At 37.6% G+C, this 20,225-nt stretch overlaps 1 protein-coding gene across 10 annotated transcripts in view; it reads right to left on the bottom strand.

The window, feature by feature from the left end:
- Positions 1-20,225, bottom strand: part of AKAP7 (A-kinase anchoring protein 7) — a 134,570-nt gene that overhangs the window by 83,988 nt on the left and 30,357 nt on the right. For all 10 annotated transcript variants that reach the window (XM_070557131.1, XM_070557130.1, XM_070557129.1 and 7 more), the window contains one exon: positions 17,270-17,430. In XM_070557131.1, the coding sequence (XP_070413232.1) occupies positions 17,270-17,430 (161 nt within the window). The remainder of the gene's footprint in view (positions 1-17,269; positions 17,431-20,225) is intronic.

Below are 20,225 nucleotides of genomic sequence, written 5' to 3'. Positions count from 1 at the left end.
TAACTCGTTTTTCCAAAACAGTACATTCTCTAGGTACCAGAAATAGGGAAAAAGAAAATGCTGCCTTCTTTTTGAAAAGTACTTCTTAGTATTGATTTTATATTCCTAATAGCAGTATAATCTCTTGCTCAGCCAGAGGACTAGGTAATGGTTATAGAAATATCATTCTTGAGATAAGAAGAGTTTTTACTAGTATGAGAATCACATGTCATTTTTCGTCTCTGTTAACTTATGTTCTGGAAGAGAAGCTTATGAATAATTTAAGAGATTGTTCAATTCCTCCTAGTACCACAGACATTCCTCAAGCACTAATGAGAAAATCCACAGCGAATACATCAAATGTCCTTCAAAAGTCAGCTAAGAACGCTTCCTACATATTACCATTTACCTCATAGCTCAAGATGCAAATTGTCTGAAGAACAATTTCTTAAAAACATATTTTAAACACTAGGAGACTTTGCTATATAAAAGAACACTGAAATGAATAATTTAATAAAGAAACAATACTTCTGTGATCCTGAACACATACAGTTTTATCTTTTCTCTTTGTTTTGTGCATTTATTCAAAAACATTTACTGAGTACGCTAGGTACTGGGAAGTTTTACCTGTTTTTTAAGTTTTATATATATATTTATTTTATATAAGAAGTTTTCTTCAGGTGAACTCTTTCAAACACGTAGCAACAATAAATGTATACCTAAAATGTAAAAGAATTGCTAAGAGTCATCTCAAAGCAATCCGCAAGAGATCAATTTTAATAAAATCATGTATTTTTAATTATATACCCTTTCTTGCAAAGCAAATATTTTTTCTCCTTTTTTTCTCCATTTTGCCATTTTTTTCCTTCTTTCTAAAATTGTGAGCGATGTTTATATGATAGCATGATCTATAATTTGAGGATAATCACAGAAAGGTTTATTAATAAGAATAGCCTACAACACGAAATGTAAAATTAAGTGGTGCTAACATATTCTTAAGCTTATAAATTCTATTTCAGTAAGTGGATGCAATAGAAATAAGTTAGATTTTAGTTTTAAAAAGACTGATTCGTGATTAAACAATACACCGTCCAACAGCAGGCGATAAGTTCTTTCCCTGTTTGCCAGGTGGAGGATACTTTCTAATGCCATTTTAAGTTACAGTAAAATTATGTGACATACAATGTGAAAAATCTCAATAAAATTTGAGAATCACTTTTTAGTCATCTAAAACTTTAAAGAAGTAAAAGCGATACAATTGTTTTTGTCATTCCTATGTTATTACTATTTAAAGGATTCTTGTTTCCATATGCTGTTTAAACTGTCTCATTTCAGATGGTTTTACTTAAGTCATTTGAACTATATGCTTCGACATAAAGGCTGACATAATGCTGAAACCAACTTCCATTTAAAATTTTTACACTCATTATTTTAAATAGATATTTCTAACTGATGTCAAATAGGATTTTAAAACATTTCATTCTTAACAACAAGCCTTTAAAATTACACCTTAATGCCAGAGGAATCCCATTCATTCCACTACAGGTGAGGTGAAAGGGAACCAGACTGAGCACTCGAACACTAGCCCAGCTCTCCTATGATTCAACCTGTGCTCCTGCACAGGAGCCCAGAATAAATTCTCCCTCAGGTCCCTTCTCATCCTAACAACCAGCTAGTCCAAGCGAACTTTCAGAGAGAGTTCTGGTATTTCATCTAGAGGGAATTCTAGACACCAGGTCTGGATTTTATGCTCATAAAATCATGTTATTCAAAGATTTAGACATGAACGTGAATGAAGGAAGAGAGACCATGTAGGATGAAATGTGCTTTCAATTAGACTTTTATGTTTACATCACACATGTTTTTCATTGGTCTATACATCTATTAAAAATATATTTCTTGAGCTGCTATTACAGAACAGGCTCTGAGACACAAAGATGAAAGATTCGCTCCAAGAGCTTTCAGTCTAGTTGACAAACATAGAGTTCTAAACAATCAAATGCAATCAAGTGTTACACTTTCTGCAGTAGACATCTATCCTACAGATGGATTGGAGGAGAAAACGGTCCTTTCTACTTTGAAGAAGGAGAAAAAGCCTTTATTTTGGAAGTGGCACTTGAAATGAGTCCTTATAAAACATCAGTAATACAATCTTAAAAAGAAATTAAGAAAACAATTCCATTTACAACAGTATCAAAAATAATAAAATACTTCCCAATAAAATTTACCAAGGAGGCAAAAGACTTGCACACTGAAAACTACAAAATGCTGCTGAAAGAAATTATAGAAGACAAATAAATGGAAAGACATCCCATGTTCATGGATTGGAAGACAATATTGTTAAGATGTCAATACTACCCAAAGCAATCTACAGATTTAATGCAATCTCTATCAAAATTCCAATAGCAGTTTTTGCAGAAATAGAAAAATCCACCCTAAAATTCATATGGAAGCTTAAGGGGCCCAGAATAGCCAAAACAATCTTGACAAAGAAGAACACAATTGGCGATCTCACACTTCCTGATTTCAAAATTTACTACAAAGCTATAGTGATCAAAACAATATGGTACTGACATAAAGGCCGATGGAACAGAATACGTAGCCCAGAGACAAACTTTCATATTTACGGTCAAATGATTTTTGACAAGGATGCCAAGACCATTCAATGGGGAAAGGACAATAAATAGTGTCAGGAAAACTAGATATACACATGCAAAAGAATGAAGTTAGACCCTTACCTTATATCATACACAAAAATTAACTTAAAATGGATCAAAGACTAAACATAAGAGCTAAAACCATAAAACTCTTAGAAGAAAACAAAAGGGAAAACCTTCATGATGTTGGATTTGGCAATGATTTCTTGGATATGATAACATAAGCACAGGCAACAAAATAAAAATAGACAATTTGGGCTAAATTAAATACTTCCGAAAAAAATTTTTAAAGTTTTAAAAAGTTAAAAATTAAAGCTGGGAAAAAAACCCTTCTATTTAAATGTGATATAATAAGTCCTGAATTTGTTCAAATGCACCATTTACTGTAAGATTACTGATGATTAATTAGTACAAGATTCATAAATATTAAGCCAATAAACTACATTCAAATATTTTTAAATATTTTAAATATTGTTCAGTGACTATAGAGTTTCAGTTTTGCAAGATAGAAATGTTTCTGGAGATTAGTTACACAACAATGTGAACACACAACACTACTGAACTGCGCACTTAAAAATGGTTCAGATGCTAAATTTTACGTCATGTATTTTACCATAGTTAAAAATAAATTTTAAAAAAGATCAGCGATTGCTCTCTGATAACGTTAGGCGTGTAAAGGTGTTCTATGAGATGGCAGCAGTGGAAGCTAAGGCTTGAAGATGTGAAATGGCACAGAGCATCAGGGTACCTGCAAGAGGTCCAGGACATCCACAACAGGGGTGCAGTGTGAGGCAACACAAGAAATAAGGCTAAACAGACAGGAAGAGTCAACAGCTGACATCATCAATGCCACAGTGAGAAGAATGGATTTTATCCTATCTCCAACAGAGAATCGATATATTCTTTTAAGCAGGGAACATAAAAATGATTCATTTTGTGCAGTGAAAAATACTCTGGAAACAAAGGAACAGACTGGAGACAAGAAGACTATTGCAGAAGTAGAGATAAGAGATGAAAAGAGCTGGATCTGAAGCACAGCAAGAGGAACAGAAAGGAAGGAATGGATGGGAGGGATACTTAAGAGAGAAAATGTACAGCATTTGATGACTGAATATCTAGAATGAGTGAAGACGGGTTCTAGGATTTTACTTTGTCCAGGTGTTGGGGCAAAAAAGCAAATGACTGAATTGATCTACCATTGGTGTTTGCCAGCCAGGTCAAACAGAAGAACAGAAGACAGGACACCTGAAAGAGCCACCAAGAGTGATGTACCATGAGGCCTTGATTAGCTTAAGAAGGAATAAACCATGTTGGCCAGGAAGAGGAGATCAGAGGCCTCAATAAGGTTGCAGAGCATGAGTAGTAACAGAGAGGAAATGAAATAGCAAGAAGGGTGGGAAGAGCCAGCCCTTCGGCCTAGTGGTTAAGTTAGGCATACTCCACTTTGGCAGCCCACATACTGAAAAATAGAGGAAGATTGGCATGGACGTTAGCTCAGGGCAAATCTTCCTCAGCAAAAAGAAGGAAGGATGGGAGGTTGTGGTGACAGACGACTATATCCAATTTAAAGAAAGAGAATGGCGAAACTAGGGGGCCAACTTACTATAACCATACTCAGTTAGTTGTGTATTTGCAAAAGTGGTTAGATAATGCACTGCTAAAACCCGCCCTATAGATAACATCTCTGATGCTTAGGTCACCATGGTAACGGGTGCTTGAGTTTTTCAGGAACTGAGAGCTGCCTCCTTGTTCAGCAGGTTAAGTTCAGGCAGGTTAAGACCACTGACTCATCAGTTGGGCCCTAGGTGACCCTTTGATGTCAAGAAGTCAAAAACTCCACCCTCAGATCATGGTAATGCCACCATTTTGTGAACATGCAGCTTGACTATGCTTGCACAGCTCATCAATTACCTTACTTCTCCTTACCACCAATCATCTTTAGACCACCTTGCTCCCTACTCTATAAATATCCCTAGTCCCCATTTTTGGGGAGGCAGATTTCATTCTCCCGTCTCCTCACTTGGCTGCCTTGTGAATAAACCCTTTCTCTGCTGTAATCTCCTCTTCTCAGTGATTGGCATAATCATGCAGCAGGCAAGACAAACCTGGTTCAGTAACAATAGTTCTGGCCAATGACTAGTCAAAGGTCTCACTCTGCTTATGAACTACTGGAGTGGAGTACAGGTGTGGGAGGCTACCATCAAAGAAGTCAAGGGATTTTAAGATAAGTAATAGTTATGATAGCAGTAGTGGTGGGTGGGTATTTATTATTGTTATTATTAAGGATAATAGCTACCATCTATTTAACACTGTATATGTGCCAAACACTGCTAAGCACTTCATGTATGTTATCTCATTTTATTTTCAGAACAGTTACTATTACACTCATTTTCACAAATAAAGGAACAGAAAGGTTAAGTAAATTGCTTAAAGTCACTCAGCTGGTAACAGGCTGCACAGGGATGCAAAGTCAGCTCTGACAACTCCACAGCTCACTTTGAGCCGGGATGGTTGGATGGTTGTGTTCATGGTGCTGCAGCAAGCAAGGGTCCCACGTGAGCTAGGGAACAAAGTCCTTAAAAAGCAAAAGGGAATATTCAGACAAGAGCAAAAGGTAGAGGGTAACAAAACTCAACAGCATGAATCACCATTAAGAAAACGCTTTTGTGTGACCGTAGAACGGGAACAAAGCAGCAGAGAAGTAAGAGCACTGGATGACACCTCTGGGCCCCAGGGCATGAGACGAGCAGCCTTCACCCAGAGGAAGCTCTGAGCTCAGATTAGAGCCAGGCCGCAGCTAAGGCAGGGAGGACAGGGGGCGAGGGGGTGCTCTGGGAAACTGTTTCGGAGTCCAGCTGATTACTTACAGTGTAACAGACGAGAACACAGAATCGTGGGAGTCGGGGGACGAAATGAATGAAGGGGGCCAAAAGGTACAAACTTCTAGCTATAAAATAAGTCCTAGGGATGTTACATACAATGTGGTGACTATAGTTAATAATATCATATTGCCTATTTAATTGTATAGCATATTTGAAGGTTGTTAAGAAAGTAAATCTTAAAAGTTCTCATTACGAGAAAAAATAAATTTGTAACTACGTATGCTGACAGATGTCAACTAGACTTATCGTGGGGACCATTTTGCAATATATACCCATATCGAATCATTAGTTATATACTTGAAATTAATGGAATGTTACGTGTCAATTATACCTCAATTTTTTAAAAAGTCTAACAACAAGGGAATAGTAAAACAAATTATGATGCAATGGAATATTACACAACCAGTAACAGTAATGCTTTTAGAGACTATTTCATGATGATGATAATGATAGCTAACATTTCTTGATTGAGCATTTACTCTGTACCAAATACTGTTCTTTATGTTTATTATATGTCACACATATATATTATAATAAATAATAATAACAATTTTAAAAAGAACACAGAATCTGGAGCCAGATTGCCTAGATTTGAGGCCTGGCTCTACCACTTACTAACAAACTACTTAGCCTCTTTGTGCCTCAGTTTCCCTATCTGTGAAATGGGGGTGATAAGGGTCCCTATCATAGAGTTGTTAAGATTAAATGAGTTAATATTTGTAAGATGATTAGAATAACATCTGGTACAAAGTAAATTCATTTAAGAATTTGAAAATCAAGTAAAATAAGAGTGGATATAGGGAATAAGAATATGCCACCCCAAAATTTATGCCACTTGGGCATTAGCATTATTTTGAGCTAGAGGCAAATGAGAATCCACAGATAGAGAAAGAAAGCTTCCTGGAGCTGCCTCACTTGACGAAAAGCAGAAACTTCTGCAAAAGAAGACTGACAAAAATCCCCTCTCCCAGGGGAGTTCACAGCCAAGGTGGGCCCGTACAAACCAGCCTTGCTCCAGCAGAGCTCCCACAGATTCACCTTCCCACAGGCTGCACACCCTTGAAAGCCTAAAGCCCTTTTCCTTCATCTTGTCACTTCTCCCCAAATGTACTGTTCCTTTGTTAAGATGCTGTATCGGGCCGGCCCAGTGGCACAGCGGTTAAGTCTGCACATTCCTCTTTGGCGGCCCAGGGTTCGCCAGTTTGGATCCCGGGTGCAGACATGGCACCGCTTGGCAAGCCATGCTGTGCTAGGCGTCCCACATATAAAGTAGAGGAAGATGGGCATGGATGTTAGCTCAGGACCAGTCTTCCTCAGCAAAAAGAGAAGGATTGGCACCAGTTAGCTCAGGGCTAATCTTCCTCAAAAAAAAAGAAAAAAGATGCTATATTAGCCCAAGCTCTAACCACTCTTTGTGTTACTCTTCAGTGAGGTTTCTCCCACATGATGTGTGCTGCACACATTAATAAACCATTTGTTTTCTCTTTTAATCTTCTGTCAGCCTAGTTTTACAGGGTCCCAACAGGAGAACTTGGAGGGTAAAAGAAAAAAACAATTTTCCTCCCCTACAGGGACAATGGAAAGGGTTAAAAGATTAGAGGTGAGAAAGGAAAGCACCTGCAGGGGCCTGCACAGAGGCAGGGCAGGAAACAGAGGCTCTGCCGGTCCTCACGATGCGGGGCTGTGATTCAGACACCCTGCTGGGGAGAAACGCTGGTCTTGGCTTGGTTCTCAATGAAGTGCGGCTACGGTGTTCTGCTGCCTCTGAAGACAGCCTAGTCCAGGCCATGGAGGGGAAGGGTCGGCAGGCTGCTGGGGTGCCCACCTGCCTGTGGGGGTTAGAAGTCCACGACTTCATGTAGGAACACAGTACTCTAGAAGGGCCCAAAGGTACGGGCAACCGAACAGATGCCCCATAAGGAGCAGAAAACACAGGGCATATTCTCTCCATCTTTTGGGGTAAATGACAGTTAAAATAAGAGAAAACGTGATGTTCAAATGAACATCCTTTCATTTTTCCTTTTAGGTGATAAACGCACTTGGAATCTTTTATCATGCTAACCAAGGGGACTTCTCTCATTTAAAAAAAAAGGATTTGCAAAGACTATTATAATTCCAGCAGGCTAAATTTTTAGCAATCTCTCAATCCCATGCACTTCTTAACAAAATTACATTCTGTCGGAAAAAAAAGGAATGAAATCCCATATTCATCTCTTTGCAAAAAGCTTTTCAGCACAATTTCATCTTTGTAAAATGTGGAGAAATACCATATAAATGCATAATTTCCAATATCTTCTTAGCTCTGTAAGCTACTATGTAATGCTAGGAAAGGAGAAGGTGACATTTTATTCTGGAAAAACAGGATCACTCAAGGTCAAGGTAGGAAGCTGAGCCACAGGGCCTCTGATGCCATACACCATACCTGCCCCCACAAGCAGCTACCGCCATAAACCTATGCGTACACGGTGTGCAAAGATGGGCTTGGTCTCTTCAGCCCACCAGCATCCACCAAAAATGACAGTTAGTAGCAGCATATTGGGATGCATAATTCAAGTAGAGATGGTCAAATTTCATAGATTCAGATCCTATTAGTTCAAACGTACAATCATTTTCTTCAATTTTACACGTTAAAAATTTGAAATTGCTCTTTATCCTGCAAATTTTCAGTAATGAGTTCAAATAGTAGTGTCTAAAATTCAGTCCTTTTTTCATAACTATGTAACACTTTAAGAATTTATTTCTTTGAATTTGTAAGTCTAAAAACCCTATGAAAATTAGGTAAACCAGGCTATTCGTGAATTATACTTTTCAACTGTTTTTCAAGTTAGTTTTACTTCATCATCTGTACATAAACTTAACTTCTTTATAAATACTTTAATAATAAAATTTATTTTCTTTACAAATTCTCCTGCTTTCCATTACATCAAACTGGCTCTGTCGCCACAATTTTGAATGAATATGACTTTAATATTACCGTATATGCATATACATAGTTTATTATAAAGTTTAAAGGAATGTAGTAACCTGGTCAATGCAACATGTTCTTCTGAAAGTTAGAACATATTATGTGAATAAACACCTTACAAAATGACACAGAAACAAATACTAAATTATTTTACTGATATTGTTGGAATAACACAATACTAACCTTGAGGCTTTTTTTTTTTTTTTGGCTGAGGAAGATTCACCCTGAGAGAACATCTGTTGCCAATCTTCCTCCACTTTACATGTGGGTCACCACCACAGCATGACTGACAAGTAGTGTAGGCCTGTTCCCAGGATCTGAATCCATGAACCCAGAGCACGCCAGTCTTAACCACTATGCCACAGGGCTGGCCCCCCTGAGGCATTCTTTTGAAGATAAATCTAATGGGAGACAACAGCAACATGGCAGAGTGAGCAGTTTCTTTTTCTCTCCCTCTTCAAACTGCAACTAAATGGACATTCATTGATCAGCAGAGGACACCCACACAGCACATCAGGATGCCTGAGAGACAAGCACAGCTATACATCTGAAGGTGGATGGACAACCCCAGGGGAGGTGGTGGAGATAGGTAAGCACTCTCCAGCCCCCGGCAGCCCTGTACATGCATGCAACTGCTCTCCTGGCTGGAGCACCCATAGCACCACTGTGGCCCCAGGGGTGGGAGCGGGCCTCAGTGCAACTGCAGGAACAGGTGACAGTAGCCCTGAGCCCCTGCATGATCACTTCCTCATCCAGTAGGAGAGCCCACAGTGCTGCTGTGGTCGCCAGGGAGTGGCTCAGGCTCTGGACCCAGTGGGGAGGCCCCGCCTACCAAGCACAACAGTCAGTGTGACCTAGGAAGAGACAGTAGCAGATGTGAGCATCCAGGCAAATGAGTTCCCGGCCGCTATGAATGCCCATAGTACCACTGTGGCCCCCAAGTGGAAAGAACGTCTCAGCTGGACTATGCAAGTGGACGGCAGCATCCCTGAGCCCCAGTGTGATTCCTTTCCCATTGAGTGGGCAAGCCCACAGGGCTGCTGCAGTCCCAAGGAGTGGCCTAACCTTGGACAGGCACAGCTGACAGGGATCATGGTGGGCTCAGAATACACAGCTCCTGCCACACCCCCAGTGGCAGCAGGTGGAATCTGTGACCAGATACTATCACTCTGCAAAGGCACAAATCCACCCCATCAAATAGTATGAAGTATATTAATACTCCAGACCAGAAGGAAAAAGAACACCCAGAAACCAATCCTGAAGGCACAGAAATCTACAATCTAAATGACAGACAATTCAAAATGGCTATCATAAAAAAACTCAACAAGTTACAAGAGAACTCACAAAGACAGTTCAATGCAATCAGGAACACAATAAATGAACAGAGGGAATTCTTCACAAAAGAGATTGAAACTATAAAGAAAAACCAATCAGAAATGTTGGAGGTGAAAAACACAATGAATGAGATAAAGAAAAATCCAGGACCCTTACATAACAGAGCTGATATTATGGAGGACAGAATTAGCAATTTAGAGGATAGGAATATAGAAATACTTCAGATGGAAAAGGAGAGAAAATTAAAACTAAAAAGAAATGAAGAAATTCTCTAAGAAATATCTGACTCAATTAAGAAATGCAACACAAAGATTAGAGGTATTCCAGAGAGAGAAAGGAGCAGAGAGCTTGTTCTTGTTCAAAGAAATAACAGCTGAGAACTTCCCACACCTGGGGAGGGAACTGGAATTACAAGTAAAAGAAGCTAATAGAACTTCTAATTACACCAATGTAAAAAGACCTTCTCCAAGGCAAATATTAGTAAAACAGGCAAAAGTCAATGACAAAGAAAAAAATACTAAGGGCAGCAAAGCAGAAGAAAATAATCTACAAAGGAACTCCTATCAGGCTTTCAGCAGATTTCTAAGCAGAAATCTTACCGGCTAAGAGAGAGTGGAATGATATAGTCAAAATTCTGGAAGACAAAAACTTTCAGCCAAGAATACCCTATCCAGCAAAATATCCTTCAGATATGATGGAGAAATAAAAACTTTCCCAGATAAACAAAAGCTTAGGGAGTTCATTGCCACAAGACCCCCTGTACAGGACATAATTAAGAAGGTCCTCATACCTGAAAAAATAAAAGAAAGGGTTTACAAAGCCTTGACCAAGGAGATTGATAGGTGGACAAAATCAGAAAATCGCAACTGTCTTATCAGAACAGATTGGCAAACACTTAATTGTATATTAAAGATAAAGGGAAGGAAACATCAAGAATAAATAATTGCTTGATTTTAACCACAAACCCACAACACAAAACAGAGTAACTTGTGACAACAATAACTTAGAAGGGAAAGAGGGAGGGGATGGAACCTGCTTAGACAAAGGGAATAACAGGCTATCAGAAAACAGACTATCCCATCTGTGAGATCTTTTATAAAAACTTCATGGTAACCACTAAAAGAAAATCAGAACAGAGGCACAAATGATAAGTAAAGAGAAAACTGAGAAAATCATCTTAGAGAACCACCAAACTGAATTGGCAATTTGAAATACATGGGACAAGAAACAAGGGAAATACAGAACAACTGGAAAATACTGACAAAATGGCAGCATTAAGCCGTCATATATCAATAATCACTCTAAATGTAAATGGATTAAATCCCCCAATCAAAAGACACAGAGTGGCAGAGTGGATGAAAAAACAAGACCCAACAATATGCTGCCTCCAGGAAACACATCACAGCTCCAAAGACAAACACAGGCTTAGAGGGAAGGGATGGAAGATGATACTTCAAGCTAATGGCAAACAAAAGAAAGCAGGTTTTGCCATACTTATATCAGACAAAGCAGACTTCAAGATAAAAGAGACAATGAGAGACAAAGGGGAGCAGTATATACTGATAAAAGGGACATTCCACCAAGAGGACACAACACTTATAAATACATATGCACCTAACACAGAAGCACCAAAGTACATAAAGCAACTATTAATTGACCAAAAAGGAGATATTAATAGCAACACAATAATATTAGGGGACCTTAACATCATATTTTCATCAATGGATTGATCATCCACACACAAAGTCAACAAGGAAATAGTGGAACTAAACAAAAAACTAGACCAGATGGACTTAATAGATGTATATAGAACACTCCATCCAAAAACAGGAGAACATACGTTCTTCTCAAGTGCACATGGAACATTCTCCAAGACAGACCAGATGTTGGGAAACAAGGCAAGCCTCAACAAATTTAAGAAGATTGAAATCTTTTAGGAAGCATCTTTTCTGAACATAATGCTATGAAACTAGAAATCAAACACAAGAAAAAGGCTGGAAAAATGACAAATATGTGGAGACTAAACAACATGCTACTGAACAATCAATGGATCATTGAAGAAATTAAAGGAGAAACCAAAAAATATCTGGAGGGGCCAGTCCAGTGGTGCAGCTATTAAGTGTGCACATTCTGCTTCAGCAGCCTGGGGTTTGGATCCTGGGTGTGGACATGGCAGTGCTTGGCATGCCATGCTGTGGTAGGTGTCCCACATATAAAGTAGAGGAAGATGGGCACAGATGCTAGCCCAGGGTCAGTCTTCCTCAGTGAAAAGAGGAGGATTGGCAGTAATTAGCTCAGGGCTAATCTTCCTCAAAAAAAAAAAAACACATCTGGAGACAAATGAAAATGGAAATATAGCATACCAACTCACATGGGATGCAGCAAAAGCAGTCCTAAGAGGGAAATGCATAGCAAAATCGGTCCACCTTAATAAACAAGAAAAATATCAAATAAGTAATCTTAAACTATACCTAACAGAACTAGAAAAAGAAGAATAAACAAAGCCCAAAGTCAGCAGAAGGAGGGAAATAATAAAAATTAAAGCAGAAATAAACAAAATTGAAACCAAAAAAACAACAGAAACTATCAATGAAACTGAGAGCTGGTTCTTTGAGAAGATAAAAAAAATTGAGAAACCCTTACCCAGACTCACTAAGAAAAAAAAAAGAGAAGGCTCAAATAAATAAAATTAGAAATGAAAGAGGAGAAATTACAATGGATACCACAGAAATACAAAGGATTATATGAGCATACTACAAAAAACTATATGCCAACAAAGTGGACAATCTAGAAGAAATGGATAAATTCTTAGACATACAACCTCCCAAAACTGAACCAAGAAGAAACAGACAATCTGAATAGACCAATCACAAGTACAAAGATTTAAACAGTAATCAAAATACCTTCCAAAAAATAAAAGTCCAGGACCAGATGGCTTCTCTGGAGAATTCTATCAAACTTTCAAAGAAGATTTAATACCTATCCTTCTCAAGCTATCCCAAAAAACTGAAGAAGACGGAACACTTCCTAGCACATTTTACAAAGCCAACATCACCCTGATCCCAAAGCCAGACAAGGACAACACAAAGAAAGAAAATTTACAGGCCAATGTCACTGATGAACACAGATGCAAAAATCCACAACAAAATATTGTCAAACTGAACACAGCAATACATTAAAAGGATCATACACCATGATCAAGTGGGATTTACACCAGAGACGCAGGGATGGTTCAACATCTGCAAATCAATCAAGGTCATATACCACATTAACAAAATGAGGAATAAAAACCACATGATCATCTCAATAGATGCAGAGAAAGCATTTGACAAGATTTAACATCCATTTATGATAAAAAACTCTCAATAAAATGGGTATAGAAGGAAAGTACCTCAACATAATAAAGGTCATATATGACAAACCCACAGCCAACATCATAGTCAATGGGGAAAAATTGAAAGGAATCCCTCTGAGAACAGTAACAAGACAAGGGTGCCTACTCTCGCCACTCTTATTCAACATAATACTAGAGGTTTGGGCCAGAGCAATTAGGCAACAAAAAGAAATAAAAGGTATCCAAATCGGCAAGGAAGAAGTGAAACTCTCACTGTTTGCAGAAGACATGATTTTATATATAGGAAACCCTAAAGAATCCATTGGAAAACTATTAGAAATAATCAACAACTGCAGCAAAATTGCAGGGTACATAATCAACTTAAAATCAGCTGCATTTCTATACTCTAATAATTAACTAACAAAAAGAGAACTCAAGAATACAGTCCCATTTACAATCACAAAAAAAGAATAAAACATCTAGGAATAAATTTAACCAAGGAGGTGAAAGTCCTATATAATGAAAACTGCAAGACATGATTGAAAGAAATCAATGATGACATAAAGAAATGGAAAGATATTCCATGCACATGGACTGGAAGAATAAATATAGGTAAATTGCCCATACTACCTTAAGCAATCTAGATTCAATGCAATCTCACTCTGGATCCCAATATATTCTTCACTGAAATAGAACAAAGAATTCTAAAATTCATATAGGGAAACAAAAGACCCTGAATAGCTAAAGCAATCCTGAGAAAAAAGAACAAAGCTGGAGCAATCACAATCCCTGACTTCAAAATATACTACAAAGCTACAGTAATCAAAACAGCATGATACTGGTACAAAAACAGACACACATATCAATGGAACATAACTGAAAGCACGGAAATAAAACCATACATCTAAGGACAGCTAATCTTCAAGAAAGGAGCTAAGAACATATAATGGAGAAAGGAAAGTCTCTTCAATAAATAGTGTTGGGGAAACTGGACAGTCACATGCAAAAGAATGAAAGTAGACCATTACCTTTTGCCACACATAAAAATTAACTCATAATGGATTAAAGATTTGAAGGTAAGATGTGAAACCATAAACCTCCTAGAAGAAAATATAGGGAGAACACTCATTGAAATTGGTCTTAGTAGGATCTTTTTGAATACCATGTCTACTCGGGCAAGGGAAACAAAAGAAAAAATAATAAATAGGACGTCATCAGACTTAAGAGCTTCTGCAAGGCAAAGGAAACCATGAACAAAACAAAAAGACAACCCACCAACTCGGAGAAAATATTTGCAAATCATTATCAGAAAAGGAGTTAATCTCTAAAACATATAAAGAACTCATACAACTCAACAACAGAAAACAAACAATCTGATCAAAAAATGGGCAGAGGATACGAACAGACATTTTTCCAAAGAAGATATACAGATGGCCAACAGGCACATGAAAAGATGTTCAACATCACTAATCATCAGGGAAGGGCAAATCAAACCTACAATGAGTTATTACCTTACACCTGTTAGAATGGCTATAATCACCAAGACAAAAAACAACAAATGTTGGAGGGGATGTGGAGAAAACTGCTGGTGGGAATGCAAATTGGTCCAGTCACTATGGAAACCAGTATGGAAATTTTTCAAAAAATTAAAAGTAGAAATACCATATGACACAGCTATTCCACTACTGCCTATCTATCCAAAGAATTTGAAATCAACAATTCAAAGAGACTTATGCACTCCTGTGTTCACTGCAGCATTATTCACAATAGCCAAGACATGGAAGCATCCAAGTGTCCACCAAATGATGAACAGATGAAGAAGACATGCCATATATATAAATGGAATACTACTCAGCTATAAAAAAGACAAAATCGTCCCATTTGCAACAACATGGATGGACCTTAAAGATACTATGTTAAGTGAAATAAGCCAGACAGAGAAAGACAAAAACCATATGATTTCACTGATATGCAGAAGATAAATAAAAACGCAGACAAAGAGAACAGATAAGTGGTCCCCAGAAGGGAAGGGGGTTGGGGAGTGGGCATAAGGGGTAAAGGGGCACATATATGTGGTGACTGACAAATAACAATGTACTACTGACATTTCACAATGTTATAAACTATTATGACCTCAATAAAATTTTTTAAAAAGTTTAATGAAGTACAATACAGACAAAAATTCTGTGTACTGAACGTTGTGACTACCTGAACACTATATAAATGGAGGCTCCAACTAAACTCTAAGGAAAAATTTCCATATACTTATTCAAATATTTAGATTTCCTATAAAAGTGCATAAAAACTATCATCAAAAGCAAGAAGACAATATGCACACAAAAAACTAAAAGCAAGTACAACAAACAGTGATAATATGAGGGATACAGAATGTTGTTCTCCCTCTATTTTCCATTTTTTTGTAATGTTTTGTTTAAATTTGGGGGAAAGTATATATGTTTTTAAGCAACTGTCTCTGGCATCAAGAAAGGAACTGCATCCAGGGGCAGCGGCCTTTTCTCAAATGACAAACCAACATCCTCGGGTTCAGTCATATTAAAGCTGGTGAGACTTTGCATTCCTCAGCACACAATGGGTCTTTCATCAATATTGGAAACTGCCTTTGTGAGAATATTTGCTAAGAATGGATGGAATTCTCAATGTTGCAAGCACCCATTCCATTATTTGAAAGAACAATGAATGAAAGAATAATTAAAAATGCTTCTTGAGCTCAGAGACATTTATATTACAAAAGAAAAGATCTAAATCCAGCATTTTCTCCAGAGAAGTCAGAAAGAAAAGATTAAGTTTGTTAACTGTGGACATCAGTACCCAAATGATTTGCCATCAAAACTGTTAGAATTGCCTTCTCCTCAGCCAACTCGTGATTTTAGGTTCTACTTGACTGACAAATATTGTTTGTTTGCATGTTTGTTTGTTTATGCATACTTTGCTCCACAAAAGAAAAACTTAACCAATAATGAAACGAAACCTGATCCTCATGCCCCCCACCCCAAAAAGAGGAACACTTTTGAATGGGTAGCTATAAAACTGCATGAAGACATTATTAAGTGAAAAAAGTCTGTCTCAAAAGATCACATACCACAGGATGCTGTATAAGAAACCTTAAAAGTTAAAACCAATTAAAAACACATATATTTGGGAAGAATACAAGGAAATAAGAAACACTAGCTTGAGGAGAACAGTTATATTGAATGAAGGAAGGCCAGGGGACGGATTAATGAAAAAGACAAAGTGGTCAGATTACTACCAAGGTCCTAGCTTTTGTTTTGGGCAGTGGATTCCCAGGTGATAATTATATCATTTTAAAATAGATCAGTAACAGATAAAAGTGGACCAAGCATGGCCCAATGATGAGTGTGTTATGAACCAAGGATTACTGAACCCAAAATAAGATGACATACAATGACTTGATGTGACATGAAACAAAATGAAAATAAAAACTGTTTACAGCAAGTAGGCTAACACTCAACCTAACACTCTCTAGATCAAACTCAAAAGTCACTCATCCAGGTGACGTAATTTTCTGCTTCAACCTCCCTAACACTTTCAATGCACAGAGTAACACGTTCTCCAATGGAGGTGAAACCTTCTACAATCACTGACAGACCTTCTGCTCAGAGAGTAAAACTGAAACAGGAATTAAAAAAACTAGCCAGAGGAAAATGTTGCTGCTTCATCTACTGACTCTGGAACGGGGCTACCAATCCCCACAGGCCTCTGAATGAGCAACTGGTGATTCATGTTCCTTCATTCAACACTTATTAAATGCCAACTACATGTGACATGTCAAGATAAAGCACTGGGATCCTTCAGACTGATGAGTAGGGCAGTCCCAACAAATACTTCAGTCCAGCCCATCACCTTCCAGATAGCCCCGGGACCAACACAGTCCTCAGGTGGAAAAACCAAGATAACTCTTCAGGCCTTTCGTGTAGCTACTTACATGCACAGCAAATGCTGAAGCAGCCCACTTGTAAAGTGAAAAATCAAAAGATATCAAAAATCTATTACAAGAATTGAGGGAAAAAAAAAAAAACGGACTCTTCAACGATGAGATTTCATTGTTGCTGAGTGAGTGCGTTGGTGTTTGTCTTACCTGCTATCTGCAAGAGCAGCCTCACGTGATCCCCTTCCACGAGCTTCACAAAGCCGACCTGATTCCCAAATGTGTCAACCCCTTCAAAGGGCAAGGTCAGGTCTTTTCCTTGGAGAATTTCCTCTACGAATGGTTTTAATTCCCAAAGAGCATCAATACCACTGCGAAGAGATAATATATTTTTCAGTAACATACCAAGTAATAAAATATACAAAACCAAGCAAAATACAAGTAATCAGTTCTAGAGAGATAAATTAATTTTGATATTTGTACTATTTTAAAGCTCAAAATACCTTCAAAATCTAATCTATATGATTAAAATTAACTAATACTCATTTTTAAACAAAAACTATGGGAGAAGTGAATGACATCTTTACCTAATTATAAAATATATTAAAGATATGAAAGATACAATTTTATAGTTCACCAAGAAGTTTTTAACCAAGGAAATACTGCACGGACAACTCAAAAAAAATTACTGATAATACATTCCAAAATGGATTAACTACAAGAGCTTATATTAGATTATAAGGAAGGTTCTAGATTGTTGCTAAAAGTACTAATGCTTATACAGTAGTTACTATTTGCGAGGCACTCTACTAAAACTTAATATACGTTAACTCTTAAAATATAATAGTCTCCATAAGAAGAGAATTTACTGTACTTGGATTCAAATAAAGTACAAGTTCATATTTACCAATGGCGGCTATGTTAGTTTGTCATTCCTGTTTGGCCTATGTGACTATAGGGCTACTGTGTGTCTCAAATGCATTATTTTTCTTTATAAAAACAAATGTTTAGTATACTAATAAATTAGACATTATCAGGTTTGGAATATTTTGAAAATTAGGATCAATTATTTCCATCTCGAAGAGAATTTTGGTATAGGTATTTATTAAGAGCAAAAAATTAAAATCTCACTAGAGGGCAGCAATTACCCAAAAAAGAATTAAGTACATTCTCATATTGTGGAGAGAGCTTTAAAACACCCTTCCAGTGAACCACCATTAGTTTAAATTATCTTCATCAGTGATTTTTTTCATCAGTAATTACAAGTCAAACGTGTGAAAAAAGTTTTTCAGTATTTTTCAATATCTTCCAAATTTTAAATTAGTCTTCATATAAAGTTTTAACTGATTTGCATCCCCAGCTTCCATACGGAGTCTCATTTCTCTGTCATGATGTAAGGTACAACACTTCAAAATACCTTTGGGAATGTCAGCATTTCTCATTGTACTTCCAAATCCACACCCTAAATCCCATCTTTCCTAACTATATTCATGCTCATCGGAAAAGACACAGTGTACACACTTCTACTGCAAGACCGTCCTTCGCTGTGTACCATGAGATAAAGCATGCGAAAACAGAACAGCCACTTCTGGCTCGTCCATTGGAAATTGGGGGAATTCAAGACGCTCATTTTAAATGAAACTGTACATTAAAACAGACCATGCTAAAGCTTAGGGATTTTCAGAGACAGTGAATTCGATATTCCATTTTTCTTTAAAGAAATATAGATGATCTAAACTCAGTCCAGTTTTTCAGTTCTCTAGTAGCATAAATCAATAAGTTTGTCCTAATCAGATGTCATTGACCATAGAGTGAGGAGGAGTCAGCGTCTATTGGCAAGTATCATTAACTTTCAAATTCTTTTAAATAGAACATCTTTTCAAGAGCAGTTTATGGAAAGACTTCTTTATTTACTCAAATGAGTAAAAAGCACATGTATGTAGGAAAAAATTCTGAAACTGGAGTTCAGACCCAAAGGTTGTGTTTCAAATTAAGACAGGACAGCCATCTTTTCAAATCAGCGCTGGGTTTGGCCTGATATGTTTCTATTCCTTCTACAATGTGCGGACACAAAGGACCTTAGGCGATATCTCCTGAAAAAATTCATGATTTAAAGAACATGTCTCTGCACACTGCACATCCAAAGCATTGATCAATACTTTATCAAACACCTAAAATACGATACTAGACTTTGAAAAGTAAGAATATAGGACAAGAAACTGACAATCTAGATGTCTAGCATATTACACAGTATAGGATAACAGATTAAAGACTTAGAAAATCCTTCATAATGTCTTACCAGAAAACCCAGCCAGTGTCACTCTCACTATACGGCTGCCCAAAGTGAGGCCACACCTTGAATCTCACCATCACTCAAAAGTTGTCACTTCTCCCAAAACACTTCCCTGGTTCCCCAAACTAGAAGTAAATCTTCTCTCCTTTGGAATTCCATTAATATTTCACATCTTATGAAACATACCACTTTTTACCTTCTTCTATAGTTCTTTGGGTTCATATAGTATCTCGTCAACTAAACTGTATAATCAATGAGCACAAGATCCATTCCTGACTCAGCTTTGTTTTTCCCCAAAGCTCTTAGCTCAGTCTCTTGTACATGGTTGACAGATAATATTAGCTGAATTGCAAGGTACCATCTTTGTATAGTAAACTTTAATTATTTCTTAGATTTTTCATTATAACTCACTCAAGAGTCATTACTAACCTGCAAGCATCCAGCATCATCTTCCAGTAGAGACACCACTCCCAGTATCATAAAGTAGCATGAGAGTGCTACTTTAACTCTTCAAACACAAAGAGGACTTGCTAGGCATTTAGTTTTTTAAGCAAAACTGAAATGTATTTGCAGACAGACAAGGTGAAACCCAGCGCTGAAGACCTCAGAGCGCCCCTGTGCTCTGTACGGTAACTTTGACAAGTGAGGCTGCAATTTAGGGCAGGACAATGCTTCCCAGGTCAGGACGGCCCCATGCACCACAGCTGGTTTAGTGAGAGTGCTGCCTGCCCATAAAATGCCCATAGCACTCCTCAGTGATGTGACAACCAAAAACATCCCCCGAATTTTCAAAGGTCTCCTAGAGAAGGTAGTCCACCTCCACTGAGAAATGTAAACATTACAATACATGGGGGACATACCCGCCCCTTGCCC

The sequence above is a fragment of the Equus przewalskii genome, chromosome 9 (genome assembly GCF_037783145.1).
Source record: "Equus przewalskii isolate Varuska chromosome 9, EquPr2, whole genome shotgun sequence".
Classification (NCBI taxonomy): domain Eukaryota; kingdom Metazoa; phylum Chordata; class Mammalia; order Perissodactyla; family Equidae; genus Equus; species Equus przewalskii.
This window is presented reverse-complemented; position numbering and strand designations above follow the sequence as displayed.